At 41.2% G+C, this 12,779-nt stretch overlaps 7 protein-coding genes across 8 annotated transcripts; 4 read left to right on the top strand and 3 right to left on the bottom strand.

Moving 5' to 3' along the window:
• Positions 1–632: 632 nt before the first annotated feature.
• LOC6570737 (nuclear hormone receptor HR96) lies at positions 633–4,477 on the bottom strand. Of its 2 annotated transcripts, XM_001996915.3 has the most exons (5): positions 3,441–4,474; positions 2,384–3,375; positions 1,315–1,524; positions 984–1,196; positions 633–910 (listed from the first exon to the last, which is right to left on the bottom strand). In XM_001996915.3, exons 1-5 carry the CDS (start codon positions 4,150–4,152, stop codon positions 710–712), a joined length of 2,328 nt encoding a protein of 775 aa, XP_001996951.1. In that variant the 5' UTR covers positions 4,153–4,474; the 3' UTR covers positions 633–709. The 2 variants fall into 2 exon arrangements, with proteins under 2 accessions (XP_001996951.1, XP_032598113.1); XM_032742222.2 differs by lacking the exons at positions 633–910; positions 984–1,196 and having other exon boundaries at positions 1,416–1,547; positions 3,441–4,477.
• A 415-nt stretch (positions 4,478–4,892) lies between these two features.
• Positions 4,893–5,434, top strand: LOC6570735 (ER membrane protein complex subunit 6). Its single transcript, XM_001996914.3, has 2 exons — positions 4,893–5,105; positions 5,169–5,434. Exons 1-2 carry the CDS (start codon positions 4,973–4,975, stop codon positions 5,375–5,377), a joined length of 342 nt encoding a protein of 113 aa, XP_001996950.1. The 5' UTR covers positions 4,893–4,972; the 3' UTR covers positions 5,378–5,434.
• On the bottom strand, positions 5,414–6,650 carry LOC6570736 (beta-1,4-galactosyltransferase 7). The gene is made up of 3 exons (XM_001996913.2): positions 6,452–6,650; positions 5,787–6,372; positions 5,414–5,732 (listed from the first exon to the last, which is right to left on the bottom strand). The coding sequence occupies exons 1-3, from the start codon at positions 6,552–6,554 to the stop codon at positions 5,483–5,485; spliced, it is 939 nt and encodes a 312-aa protein (XP_001996949.2). The 5' UTR covers positions 6,555–6,650; the 3' UTR covers positions 5,414–5,482.
• Positions 6,651–7,217: 567 nt separating this feature from the next.
• Positions 7,218–8,866, top strand: LOC6567614 (nucleolar protein 12). The gene is made up of 3 exons (XM_001993962.2): positions 7,218–7,716; positions 7,787–8,182; positions 8,249–8,866. Exons 1-3 carry the CDS (start codon positions 7,263–7,265, stop codon positions 8,731–8,733), a joined length of 1,335 nt encoding a protein of 444 aa, XP_001993998.1. The 5' UTR covers positions 7,218–7,262; the 3' UTR covers positions 8,734–8,866.
• Positions 8,867–9,192: 326 nt separating this feature from the next.
• On the top strand, positions 9,193–10,557 carry LOC6567613 (putative transferase CAF17, mitochondrial). Its single transcript, XM_001993961.2, has 2 exons — positions 9,193–9,281; positions 9,361–10,557. Exon 2 carries the CDS (start codon positions 9,362–9,364, stop codon positions 10,424–10,426), a length of 1,065 nt encoding a protein of 354 aa, XP_001993997.1. The 5' UTR covers positions 9,193–9,281; position 9,361; the 3' UTR covers positions 10,427–10,557.
• Positions 9,253–11,125, top strand: LOC6567378 (cysteine-rich DPF motif domain-containing protein 1). The gene is made up of 2 exons (XM_001993960.3): positions 9,253–9,281; positions 10,586–11,125. Exon 2 carries the CDS (start codon positions 10,598–10,600, stop codon positions 11,090–11,092), a length of 495 nt encoding a protein of 164 aa, XP_001993996.1. The 5' UTR covers positions 9,253–9,281; positions 10,586–10,597; the 3' UTR covers positions 11,093–11,125.
• Positions 11,126–11,373: 248 nt separating this feature from the next.
• Positions 11,374–12,536, bottom strand: LOC6567377 (phospholipid scramblase 2). Its single transcript, XM_001993959.3, has 2 exons — positions 12,281–12,536; positions 11,374–12,196 (listed from the first exon to the last, which is right to left on the bottom strand). The coding sequence occupies exons 1-2, from the start codon at positions 12,450–12,452 to the stop codon at positions 11,667–11,669; spliced, it is 702 nt and encodes a 233-aa protein (XP_001993995.2). The 5' UTR covers positions 12,453–12,536; the 3' UTR covers positions 11,374–11,666.
• Between the last annotated feature and the right edge of the window lie 243 nt (positions 12,537–12,779).

Here is a 12,779-nt window from a genome sequence, read left to right on the forward strand (position 1 = left end):
ATAAAGAAAGTTGTGTAAACCAAAACTTATTTGACAGATAATGTTAATCAATTTGTTTTTTGAATTAATCATTTGGAAATGATTACATTTATAAAGAAACTATGTTTAATTAAAGAATTTATAGTTTTTCGTAGACTTTTATAAATTTCACAACTTGAATCAATAATAATATTTTCAGTGAGAATATTTTGAAAATAGATTGCTGGTAACCTTTCTAAAAGATGTGTAAAAAAATGTAATATTAATAACAAAGCAATCATTTACATTCGACAGTTTAAGCAGCTATGTAATAATAGTTTTAATAAACTTGACTCATGCTTACTGAAACAATGGTTATGCAGAGTTTACGTATTTGAACGTATTCCATTTGAATATTCCACTCGAAGAATTTATGATTTTAAACTTAGTTTATTGAAAACTAATTAAAATGTGTACATTTATTTATGTTTGCTTTGCATTTGTACCTAATATACGTGTGTGTATATTACTCTCTTTGATGTAGAAATATAAAAACTATATATATATGCAAATCTAACAATCACATTTGATTTAAATCTAACTTTAAAAGCGAGAAAAACAAAAAAATAAAAACAATTTCCAGTTGATAGACTATATGTAGAAACAACAACAACAACAGCAGCAGCAGCAGCAGCAGCAGCACATTGATTAATTCTATGTGGCATTTTATGCACAATCCCAAAATCGTTTTTCAATGATTTTTTAAATCAAATATTTCACGCAGTAAAGGTTCCACCTGGGATGGGTTTACATTTAAATAGACATTGATGATGAATTTGTTCAGACGCTCCACATCCGAAATCTTTTGTATCAAACGAATAAAGGCGTTCTTGGCCTCACAGCCAGGATAAACGCTCTCCAGATATCTTCGCAGAAGATAATAATAGGAATTCTGTAAGGAAAAAAAAGGGGTTTAAATATTTTGTTAATGCTTCTAGTTAAAAACGATGAGGATGATTTCTAACCTGGTCCAACCGAATGGCATCTTTGTGTATGAGACGCGCTCGGTTCGGTGTAAAAAGCACAATGGCACACATTATGAGTATAATATTCTCATCCATGCGCCATTTCTCATCGAAGGTCGTCACGAACTTCAGATGCTCCTCATAGACATTGCCCTTGGCAAACTTAAGCAGTTCGCTGCGTATGCTGAACATATTCTCTTTGGTATGCGGTACCTGTAATATAAATGTTAATAAATTGATAATTATAGAAATTGAGCTTCAATGAACTCATACATAGAAAATAGATACACCAGTTAGGATAAATGAATATAAAAAGTGTAAGTCGACTAACCTTCCAAGCGGCACGATCTGTGTCATAGATCATTACGGATCGCATTATCATCATTTCGGTGCAGCCACCTTTGAGCAATGCGACCTGATCCTCTTGGCACATGTCACGGAATGCACTAATTTTCTTGGCCATCTTAATTAGACGCTTAATCGCCACCGCCGTCAAATTGATGAGCTGTAAAAGCTGTGGACTTTGCCTCGCATCATCCGGCTGTGCGGGGAGAGAGAGAGGGGCTGTTTTGAAACAACAATAATATGATAACAATAATATGATAATATTAATTTATGACAAATCCAAATCGATTCGTTTCATTTTATCGAGTCGGCAATGATTCAACATAATGCTGAGTGGCAATGATTATCAGAAAGCGCCGCACACCTGCGTACGCTCCACATTTTAACAAAATGTGTATCGGTTTTCCTAATTAACAGCACAAAATGTGCTAATCGAAACGGAACACAATCGACCACAATATTATGGCCATCAATTTGGGGAGGGTGGGTTACTTATGAGCGCCTGCTATGCCAGGTGATAGTAGTGTACTCGCAACGACTGATAAAGATATCAATGGTGTTTTTAACACGGATGCAGCCGTATGTTTGTTGCTCGTCTAGCTTGGCTCGGCAACAGGTGTTGTGTGCCTAAACATTTCCATTGCGACATTTTTATTATCTTGATCAAAATAGCTAAAACTATACAAATTCGATCGACTCCTGCTCACTCATTCATTTTTTTGTTAATTCAATTAAAACTATGTGTCAATTCAGAAAGCGCATTGAAAATTCGTTGTGGCGAAAAATGAGCCGCTCTTTGCTGAAGTTTGTTTACATTGAGGAGGGTGCGCGTGCTGGGCACACAGAAATTGTGAGATGCACTGACTCATGCGCCAGGTGTGAACTGCCAACTGCTAACTGTCTATATCACCTTTTTAACAAAACGAGCAGCGACCGCGATTAGATAAGCACACAAAACATAAGACCCAAAATACAGGTGAGTGTGTGCAATAGGTGTGTGTGTCTTAATTTTGGATTTTCAATCTAATAAGAATATGAATTAATATAATAATAACCTTAATGCGTTCATCGTTCATCATCAATGCACTGAGATCTTCGTCGACGGGATCGTAGAGAGCCTCACTGGCCAGCCGCAATTCGCGCAGCTTCATCTGCTCGGCCTCGTTGAGGTCGCGCTCCATAAATACGCTCGATGGGGCACAAATGGGTTGCTGATGTTGCAGATGCTGCTGCTGCTGTTGCTGCTGCTGTTGTCGGGCTGATGCAGATTTGCAGCCACCGTACTCCGGATTGTTGCCCATATAGGTTGCGGGCATGCCGCTAGCAGCATGATACATTTCATCTTTGATGCGAGTTGGGGGCGTCTGCAAGCTGTTGAATGCCTGATACTCCAAACGGATCACCTCGGAGAGCACAGACTCTATGGAATTGATGCTCAGGCTGCCATCCATACTGAGCTCATCTGCATCGGCATAGCTATGCATAAAATCCTTTAATAAAAACTCTGGAGCATTGGGTAGATACTTGGGCAAGCTGTGACTGCCCGATGTGGTGGGCAGCTCGTTTTCTGTTCGCGGCGACTGATAATGCAAATCGATTGGAACACTGTTTGCAGGACTCGCAATACTGCTGGGCGGCGAGGTCAACGCTGTCTCTCCCGTGCTAATGCTGCTACCCGTTGGACTGCCATGCAACATTGTTTGTATGACGGTGTCCACGCGTATATTTTGCGTCTCTCGCTTCTCGCACTGATTTCCGATTGGAGACTCCTCTTCGGAAGACTCGTTCGGTCGATTGGTACCATTGAAGATGCGATTTAGCATTTTGAGTGCCTCGGCAGGTGTGTTCATAAATTTGTTCATTATATCGATCGCATTCTCTGGAGATCTCATCAGATTCTGCATAAACTCGACCACATCCTTAGGCGAATCAACAATCTTTGAGATGATCTCCAGGCCATCCGTTGGCGAGCTCATAAATTTGGTAAATACTGTTAAAGCGTTAAATGGCGAGTTCATAATCTTGCTGATGATCTTGAGAGCGTCACCTGTACGAAATTATTAAATATTATTAAGCGTTGTTTTTTAATGAAATATTGTATAAGATATTCACCTGGATAGTCAATCAGATGTGACACTAGCTTTAGGGCATCCTTTTGTGAACTAATTACCTTCTCCATCACCGAAATGGACTCCTTCTGAGTGCGCATCAGCCGATTGATGGCCTGACAAGCGCGATCCGGATCCGCAACGATCTCATCAACAATCTTATCCGCAGTCATCAGTAGCGGATTCATTTCAGCCAAACGATTCGTCGTTGAAGGTCGATTTGTGGTTGTTGAACTCGTTGCTCCGATTGCAATTCCACCGATATTTGCCCCACTGTCCGGTGAGCCGCAGCTGTGTGAATCCTGTGAGCCGTTATATGTGTCCAGATTACAGCTGCTATCGGCGACAGCACCCGCTACCTTACTATCATCCCCATCCGCATCCCCATCCGGATCGGCATCGTCGCCGCCATGCTCCATCATTCGTCGCTTGGCACGATTATTTTCGATTTTGCGACGTTTGATCATTTTATCCTCCTCGGACATGATGTTCTCGCTCTTCATGCCAATGTCGAGGCATTTTTTCAGGCGGCACTTCTGGCAGAAACGGCGGGTCACCACGGTAATCTCACAGTTTTGATTGAAGGGGCAGGTGAACTGCTTTTTGGCCAGTGCATTGCGACGAAAGAATGCCTTGCAGCTCTCGCAAGTAACGGCATTGAAATTGTAGCCTAACGCCTTGTCACCGCACACGGCACAGTTCTTTGGGGGTGACATATTGTGCAGCCCTGCCTCTGCCACTGTCAGTGTCGCCCCAGCTTTCAATTAGAATGGTGATTGATTTTTTAATTGCTCTCCACTCTTGTTGTGGACGATTGACCCGCTATTTTGCAGTTTTTTTTTGTTTTGTTTTTTTTTTTGTTGTTTTGTTTTGGTTTAGTTATAAGACTTAAAGGCCTCCAACATTTTCTGCTTTGTACGACGTCCTGTTGAATTGCACCTTCTAACTTCCAACACGTATAAGTCATCAAGTTTCGTTATCACCACACATATTTTAATTAATGGGGCCCCTCTTCTGAATTCTGCGAGCACCGTGTTTTTTGTGCAAGAGCTAGTCACATATTACGTTCACACAAAACTATCGATAGTTGAACAGCTGTGCATATGAATCAACTAACATTAGACTACATATTGCTTGGCTCAGCGATGTTTGTGACGTCAACGTGGAAAATTATAAGATTGTTACACTACACGATTATAACAACATTGAATTTTTGTATAATATATATAGGAGTCGAATAGGCAGACTGTGAAAACGATATTGCTCAATGAATGTGCAGACTGATCTCCTTTGTATTATAAATTACATGCGTTTTTATCCAATCTTTTTAACGTAAGCCACACAATTTGCTTGGTGTGACGTCGAGTGTTATGTTTACCCAAAATCTAAGTTATCTTTTGCTTACATTATTGAATGGAGCATGAATTATCGAAATGTGATTGTCGAAATCTGCTTTCACGTGTGACTGTCAGAAGTATCAGCAGCAGCAAGTTAATTGTAAATTTTGTGTGCTGGAAAAAAATAAATTAACTAAAGATGAACAAAGTAAAAACACGACTGTCAAAAACTGGCGATATTGTCGCATACAGCGAAGGCGCCATACGCAACAACATTTCGGCTGTCGAATATTGTCGCACCTCAATGGCTGCCATCTCAGGCTGTGCTGCTGGTAAATTATGAATCAATTAAAATCAAGTTGAATATTTACCGTCGCATTATTTATCATCGCCAGGCATCTTGGGATTAAGTGCCACACTTGGCTTCTTGTTCTACTTTATATCGGTATTTGTGCTCTGGATAATGGTGCTGATGAAGTCAGGCACACAGTGGCGCAAGTATTTCATTAATCGTAAAAATCTACTGACGAACCAATTCCTTGGCGGCCTTTGCACCTACGTGCTATTCTGGACGTTCTTGTATGGCATGGTGCACGTCTATTAGAAACCTCCCAACATCAACTAGACAAATAAACATAGCTTAAGTTTGTGGCAAAAAGGAGCAAATTCGTGTTTTCTTCTTCTTTTTCTATTATTATTTAGACTAGGTCTAGGTTTGTACAACGGAAGCAGCTGCTGCAGTTCCGGAACAATCGCACCACGGCGTCTTATTTACATCACAATCGAGCAATATGTTCAACACTGTCACATTGATGCCATCAATAGCCAGCTTGTGTACTTTTAGTATTTTATAGCTAACATTATTAAGGCCGGTATTGTGATCCCTTTTCCGTGTCATCTCCTTCTGAGTGAAGCATTTTTGCGTATCCCGTTTGCGATGATGGCGATTGTGTATATGACTAAAATGGAGCAGATGTCAGAATTAAAGTGATTGATTTGGAAAGTATTCATACCTAAAAGTGTTGTTGATGCCAGTCTTAATATTTTGGTGACGTGTAACTTGCAGTCCCGCATCCCGGATGCGCACAAAGAACTCATCATCCTCCAATCCCCAGCCCCAGTATTGATTCGACATGCCGTTCATTTGCTTGAAGTGCTCGCGACGCACCAGTAAAATCCCACCGACGAAATTATCATAGTGGTATTTGGGATGGAGCTTGGGGCCGGCAATGTGCAGCGGTCCCAATTCGCTGGGATACTCATACAAGAGATCCTTATTCAGTGGTAACAGATCCACATCGTGCATGGCAATATAATCGTAGACTTCGCTGGTGAAATGGAAACCCACATTAATTAGCGAGGCGCGATTAAATCGATATCTGTCCACCTGATTGAGCACAAAGATATGATGCTCAATTCTTTGGTCACGTAGGAAGTTCGTTAGATGTGGTACAAATTGTAGAAGCTCCTCGAATCTGTCCCGAAACGGCACCAAAACTGCCATCTTATGCAGAGCTGGTGGCGCACTATGAGATTTAATATTCGCCAACTCTTCGCTGCTCATTCGACTCAGTGGGCTCTTCAGCGGGCAGATGCAATCTAGAAGTACAGTTATTTATAGATTTTGAAATGTGCTCAACATTAATTTATTTGATATGTTTTCATTTCCATTTCCCACCTGAGCTAAGCGGCATAAAACTGAGCACTGCGATGCCACCTATGCAAAATGCTAAGCCACAGACGAATAGCCAGTTTATTGTTGATATGTTAGCCATTTTCATTGATGTTTCACTAATACTAAATTATTTACTTATTCTGTTCTAACTAAGTTACGCCATATAAAAAGTAAAATATTATTGCCTTTCTTGTTGCTTCGTATCTCACTAACAGCTGTGGGCACCCACAAAAAACTTTAACATTGGCCGTTGCTGTTATTAACAGCGCACGCTCAGTTGTTCCCGGCAAAATTGCGGTGCGGTTTAAAGTTTTGCAAAAAGTTGAAGAACACATTTTGCTTAATGTACATGAACTACAAATTAACAATTTATGGCTTAATAGAGCGATTAGTTTAAAAATAAAAATTCAAACGGAAAAATAACGCAACAGCTTCAGTTTTTCGCGGTTTGTTTTTTGAGCAGTGTTTTCAGATCGAAAAAAATGTCGTTCATGGAATTGCAATAGGTCTGCTGAGAGCCAAAGAATTAACTAAAACCTAAAATATACCAAAAGGTTGCAGTTAATGTTTTTAAATTAAGAAAACACTCGCACTACCTTGTTTGTCTACAAAATATTTGGCAGGCTTTCATTTGCTTACAAAATAATTGGCGGGATTACATCTGTGTATGCATTTCGATCAATTATCGAGAAAAATATCGATAATAAAAATAGTGCACATAGTGCACAATCCGATTTTTAACATCTTCCAACACTTTTGGCAGTACAACACGTGAACTTGATCCGAGTTAATATTTTGAAATAGAAAAATCAAAATGAAGACGCCGAAAAATAAATCAAAGAAGAGCAATGCTGACATAAAGCAACAAGATAAAGCAGTGGACGTGTCAGAGGAAAGTAAAACAGTCAAAAAGAAGCCAAAAGTAAAGAAAACAAAAGCCACAACCGATACAATAAAGAAGGCGGCTGTGGCGGAAGCGAAAACGAGCCCAAAGAATTTAACAGCCGCTGATTTAGCAAAGATCAAGAAGAAGAAGGCCAAGAAGCAGGCACAAAAACTCAAAAAAAAGGAAAACAAATTGGCAAGCAAAACAACAGCAACAGTGGAAATTGAGAGTGAAAAGGTTAAGTCGGAGCCCAAAGCAGTGGTAACATCAAATAAAGAGCAGAAGACTCCTGCCAAGGAAAAAAAGCCCTCCAAAACGAATCCCAAAAAGGAAAAGAAGCTCAAGGCGAAGGCAAACAGGAAAACGAATGACAAAGATGAAGGTTTGTATTAATATTATTATGACCACGTCCAACTGCAATCACTCAATAAACTAACCTATATTTGGAATAGATGAAGTGAAGCGGGAGCGGGATCCAGCTGCAGAAGCAGCGACCATATTTATTGGAAATCTTCCCATAAATACGAAACGTGTGCAATTGGTGCGTCTGCTGCAGCCCTTCGGCACCGTGAACTCCATCCGCCTGCGCACGGCTGGTGGCAAGCATCTGTTCAAGCACAAGCAGCGCAAAGAGGCCGGCTCCTTAAATGCCTACGTGGTGCTCAACAGTGCGCAGGTGGCGGAGAAGGCACTTGCTTTAAATGGCACCGAATTCAAAGAGAATCATTTACGTGTGACGCCGGCTGCAAAAGCCGGAACAACTGCAGGCAATGATCTATCATCAGCATCGTCAGCACCCAGCGATGCGGATAACAAGCGCACCATATTCGTTGGCAATCTGAAATACTGTGCGTAATCTTTAATCAAATCACAATGTAAAACTTGTATTTTCATAAACAAAACTCTCATTGCAGCTGCGAATGAGGAAAAGCTGCGTGAGATCTTCTCCAGCTGTGGCGAAATCGACTATATACGTTGTCTCCATGATGGCGAGCGGGGTTGTAAGGGTGTCGCCTATGTCTGCTTCCAGCAGCCGGATGCAGTCGGTCTGGCACTGGAGCTAAACGAGACGATGCTGGACGAGAGACCAATCCATGTGGAACGCTATGCAGTTAAGAAACTGGGTGCAAAGCAGGCACGCGATTCAGCTGCGGCTGCAGCCGCCAAAGCAACTCCCCAAAAATCAAAGAAAATGCTAAATTCGAAAGGTGCCCAGAAGCGCATCGACAAGAGACAAAATAAAGCCAATGGAAAACCAGCTCAAGCCGCAAACAAAAAGAAGTCCGATTACAGAGGCGTCAAAATGGATGCCATCAAAAAGGACAAGAAACCCAAAAAGAAATCCAACAATCAAATGAACGCATTGGCCAAGAAAATAGCGCCAAAGCCCAGCAAATGACTTGATTAAATTTATGTTTTTAGGCATTAATGTAAATAATTTACAAGCACCAGAAAGCAACTACTGTTTTTTTTTAATGTCTTAGATTTTACTTAAATTCAAATATAAAATTATTAAAAAGGAGGCCGTTAAAAATGTACTTACCAGTGTTACGTACTTTGCTATTTCAGAAAAAGGTTTGGCAACACTTAACTTTTTTCAAAAATTAATTTCAAAAAGATGATTCTTTTTTGTACATTGTTTGAATATTATTTTTAAAAATATATGCACAACTTTTGTCAAATATTTCTTAAATAAAATCAAAAGTATAAACTTCGGTACATTTCTACCTAATTGAACAAGCAACGTGCCTGCATTCAGCGTCAGTTGCTGTGTAATTTTCACTGCATCTAGTCGCCGTAGCAGTCAGCTTCTCACTGTCAGTCTTGATTTACCGAGCTCAGTCAGCTGTTTTAGTTGTTATCGCAACACACACAAATTTCAAGTCAGTTTTGTGATTTAATAATATTGGTGTTTATATTATTAAAGAAAATCAAAGATAAATTTGGGTAAGCACAAGAATGCATTTGGTTATTATTAGCCAGCTAGTTAGCGCACACATCTATCTATCGAACTATTTACCCGCAGGATGAATAATCTGTGTAAAAATTTAAAGTTTCCACGCTTTGCCCGAAACTCAATTCGGAACATTGTCGGCCTAAATAATAATAATAATAATAATAATAATAATACATCCACTTTGGAACCATTGCCTCAACGCGAACTGATACGCGTCCATGGTGCTGAGGTGACACCATTCCTCCAGGGCCTCGTCACCCAGGACGTGTCCCGCCTGCAAGAGCCCAGTGGGCCAGCCTCAATTTATTCTCTATTCCTGAATCGTGCTGGTCGTTTAATGTTCGACACCATCATCTATCGGACCAATGATAAGGATACATATCTGGTGGAATGTGATCGTGATGCATCCTCCGATTTTCGTCGTCATCTGCGCACATATCGTGTGCGTAAACACATCGATATCGACACAGTCGATGATGAATATGTGCCCTGGGTGCTCTTCAACGACGGCCAACAGAAGGACACCGAGGCAAGGATGGCCAGTAGCAAACAAAAGGCTAAGGATTTGTTTATCGCATCGGATCCGCGCATCGGAAGCCTAGGCATACGCATTCTGGCGCCATCGGATATGAGTGATGCACAGCTGGCGACAACTTTGTGGCGCAATCACGAAGTGATCGCCGTCAATCCCGACATCGAGAAGAACTACAAGCTGTTGCGCTACAAGCAGGGCATTGGCGAGGGCATCGAGGAGCTGCCGCCTGGCAAATGCTTTCCCCTGGAGGCCAACGCAGATTACCTCAACGGCGTCAGTTTCAACAAGGGCTGCTATGTTGGCCAGGAGCTAACCGCTCGCGTTCACCATTCTGGCGTCATCCGTAAACGTTATATGCCCATCCGATTTACGGCACCGATCCGCTCCGACATGACAGTGAAATCTGTGTCGGGCGCCAGTCTTGGACGTGTCCTCGGACATGCCCAAAATCATGGCGTGGCCCTGTTACGCATCGAACCGGTGCTGAACAGTGCCCAGCAGCTGGTACTGGACGGTGATCGCTGCTTTGCCGAGCGTCCCCATTGGTGGCCCCAGCAGGCGACCACCAAGCGAGGCATGGCTGCTGTCAACATCGAATGAGAGCAAAGAGATTGAATTTTGTTATTTGTGTGATTAGAAGTAATCTGTTGTATTTGTTGTTGTAATCAAATTAGTTTGCTATGCGTATATATACTAAAGTCCATTTTGCGGTGACTGTCGAGACAGAGAGAGATCTTCCACTTAGTCTTATTGTTGCAGGCACGCTTCGCCATGTCTCAGGATCAGATCTTTAACGATGATGATGCAGAATCCGACTTGCGTCTGCTTGATGATGATGGCGCTGATATACAACGATTAAAGCTGCCGGCGCCGACGGAGAAACCTGAGGACGATGTGGACGAGCGGATTGCGCGGATTGAGTTTCATTGCAGCGTTTGCAACATGCACGAACTTGTCCATTATTATGGCAAGGAGCCCCCATTTGGCTTGGGCATACGATTTCGTGAGGATAGCTTTGTGATGCGTGATCCGTTTCAGGCGCCACCGCCACGCTGGCAATCGAAAGCTGAGTACTATGTGGCATTGGGCGTCAAGTGTGCGACTTGTGGCAAGCCTGTTTGCAAGGATGCAGCCTGCAGTTTCTATTATACACAAACCTATTGCCTGCCCTGCGGCAGTGTCCAACTTAAATCCTGGCCAGTCGAGGCTCAGAGCAAATTGCGCAAACAACTGGCGGCCAGCAAGCAAAAAGAACAGTCCAATTAACATTAATAAATACATTTTTCACTTTATTCCATACACAAATAGGTATTTTTTAATGGTTGTTTTCAATATAAATCTGTTATTCAATCTGTTATCGCAATGTTAGATTTATGTTAAGCAACTTTTAACGCAGTGTTAGATTTTGGATTTTATTTATTTGTGCAGGTTCATTTATGTATATCTTTGGAATGTGTTAATAATATAGTTAAAGCACATTGTTGGTTTGGATTCGTCGTTGGTAATATATGCAATAATGCATATATATTACCATAATGCATAAAAATGCTGTAATATATGTATATAATATCTATATCCTGAGATTATCAAACTCTTTCCACGGGAATTGAGTATGTCAAGTTTAAATAGTAATATTTCATATTAATTTCTCAAACATGGCATCAATGAGAATTGAGATGGTTGACTCTGTTTAGAGATTTGGATTTATCGTTGGTAATATGCAATGAATCATTAAGATTGCATTCGTCTCGTAAATTAAAAAATAATAATATAAATACCTGAGATTAACAAACTCCTTGCATAGAGGAGTTTAGTATACCAAATTTAAGTAAATTAATATTTAATATTTCTCAAACGACATGGAATCAATGAGAATTGTGACGCCAATGAGCACAGCTTTCATGCGCACATCCAAATCCATTGGAAAGGTGAGGCAAAAGAAATCGGCTTTCGTGAACATTTCGGTAATTGCCAGTCCTGGCCTCCTCTTGTAGATCTTGCCTACCTTCTGCCCGTTAAGTGCGTGAATCACATTGAACTCCACATCGCCGCATTTGAAGACGCTACGATAGTTGCACTCAACGCGCAGGATCGTATCGCCAATGTAATTCTGTATGAGAAACGATGGCGAACAAATGAACCAATCATGCGCAATGGAGCCAATCACATTGCCTGGCGGCGCCGACACCTCCATCGCCTGCACCGGACGGCAGGGGATACAAGGCGCCAGCAAGCAGCCCGATGGACGATTTAAATTAATGAGCTCTTGCTCGAAATTGTCACAGATTTTCATATCAAAATAACGTGCCAATTGCAATTGTACCAGGCGCGATTGCAGCAATCCGGCTGCTCCATTGCAGTATAGACCGGCTGGCCAAGTGAGTTATCGATGTAGAAGGCATTGGTGAAATTGGTTAAATTAAAGGCACACAGGTTAATTTTATTTTGCTTCACCAGAAGCTGATCGATGTGCGTCAGGTATTCCAATCCGCGCGGACAGTCCGGCACACTTGCGGGCAATTTGCTCCACCTGGTCCTGCTCCTGTTTCTGGTCCTGCATATTCAATTGGTTGCGCTGCATTATCAGCTGACTCTGCATCTTTGAATGGTGCTGGTGGTTGTGCATCCGGTTGATGATAGCAATCAGTTATCTCATGTCCAACTTTGTTAGTGTTGTTCATGCTGCTTATATTATTTGGCTGTTGTTCTTCTTGTTTTTGTTGTACGCTACAAGTTTCATGTTTGTTAGATATAATATTATGAATAATATTAATAATATGAATAATAGAACTTTAACAACTTGAAAACAATACTATTCACTGAACAATCTTTTCCATCTGCTGTCGTTTAACTGCTATCGCTAAAGCTACAAATATCGATATATCGATAACTTGTTGGATATATGAGCAACGATAGCTTCATTCGTTCATTTAGTCAATTCGGAAGCGAGCGT

The sequence above is a fragment of the Drosophila grimshawi genome, unplaced genomic scaffold, assembly GCF_018153295.1.
Source record: "Drosophila grimshawi isolate 15287-2541.00 unplaced genomic scaffold, ASM1815329v1 contig_311, whole genome shotgun sequence".
NCBI lineage: Eukaryota > Metazoa > Arthropoda > Insecta > Diptera > Drosophilidae > Drosophila > Drosophila grimshawi.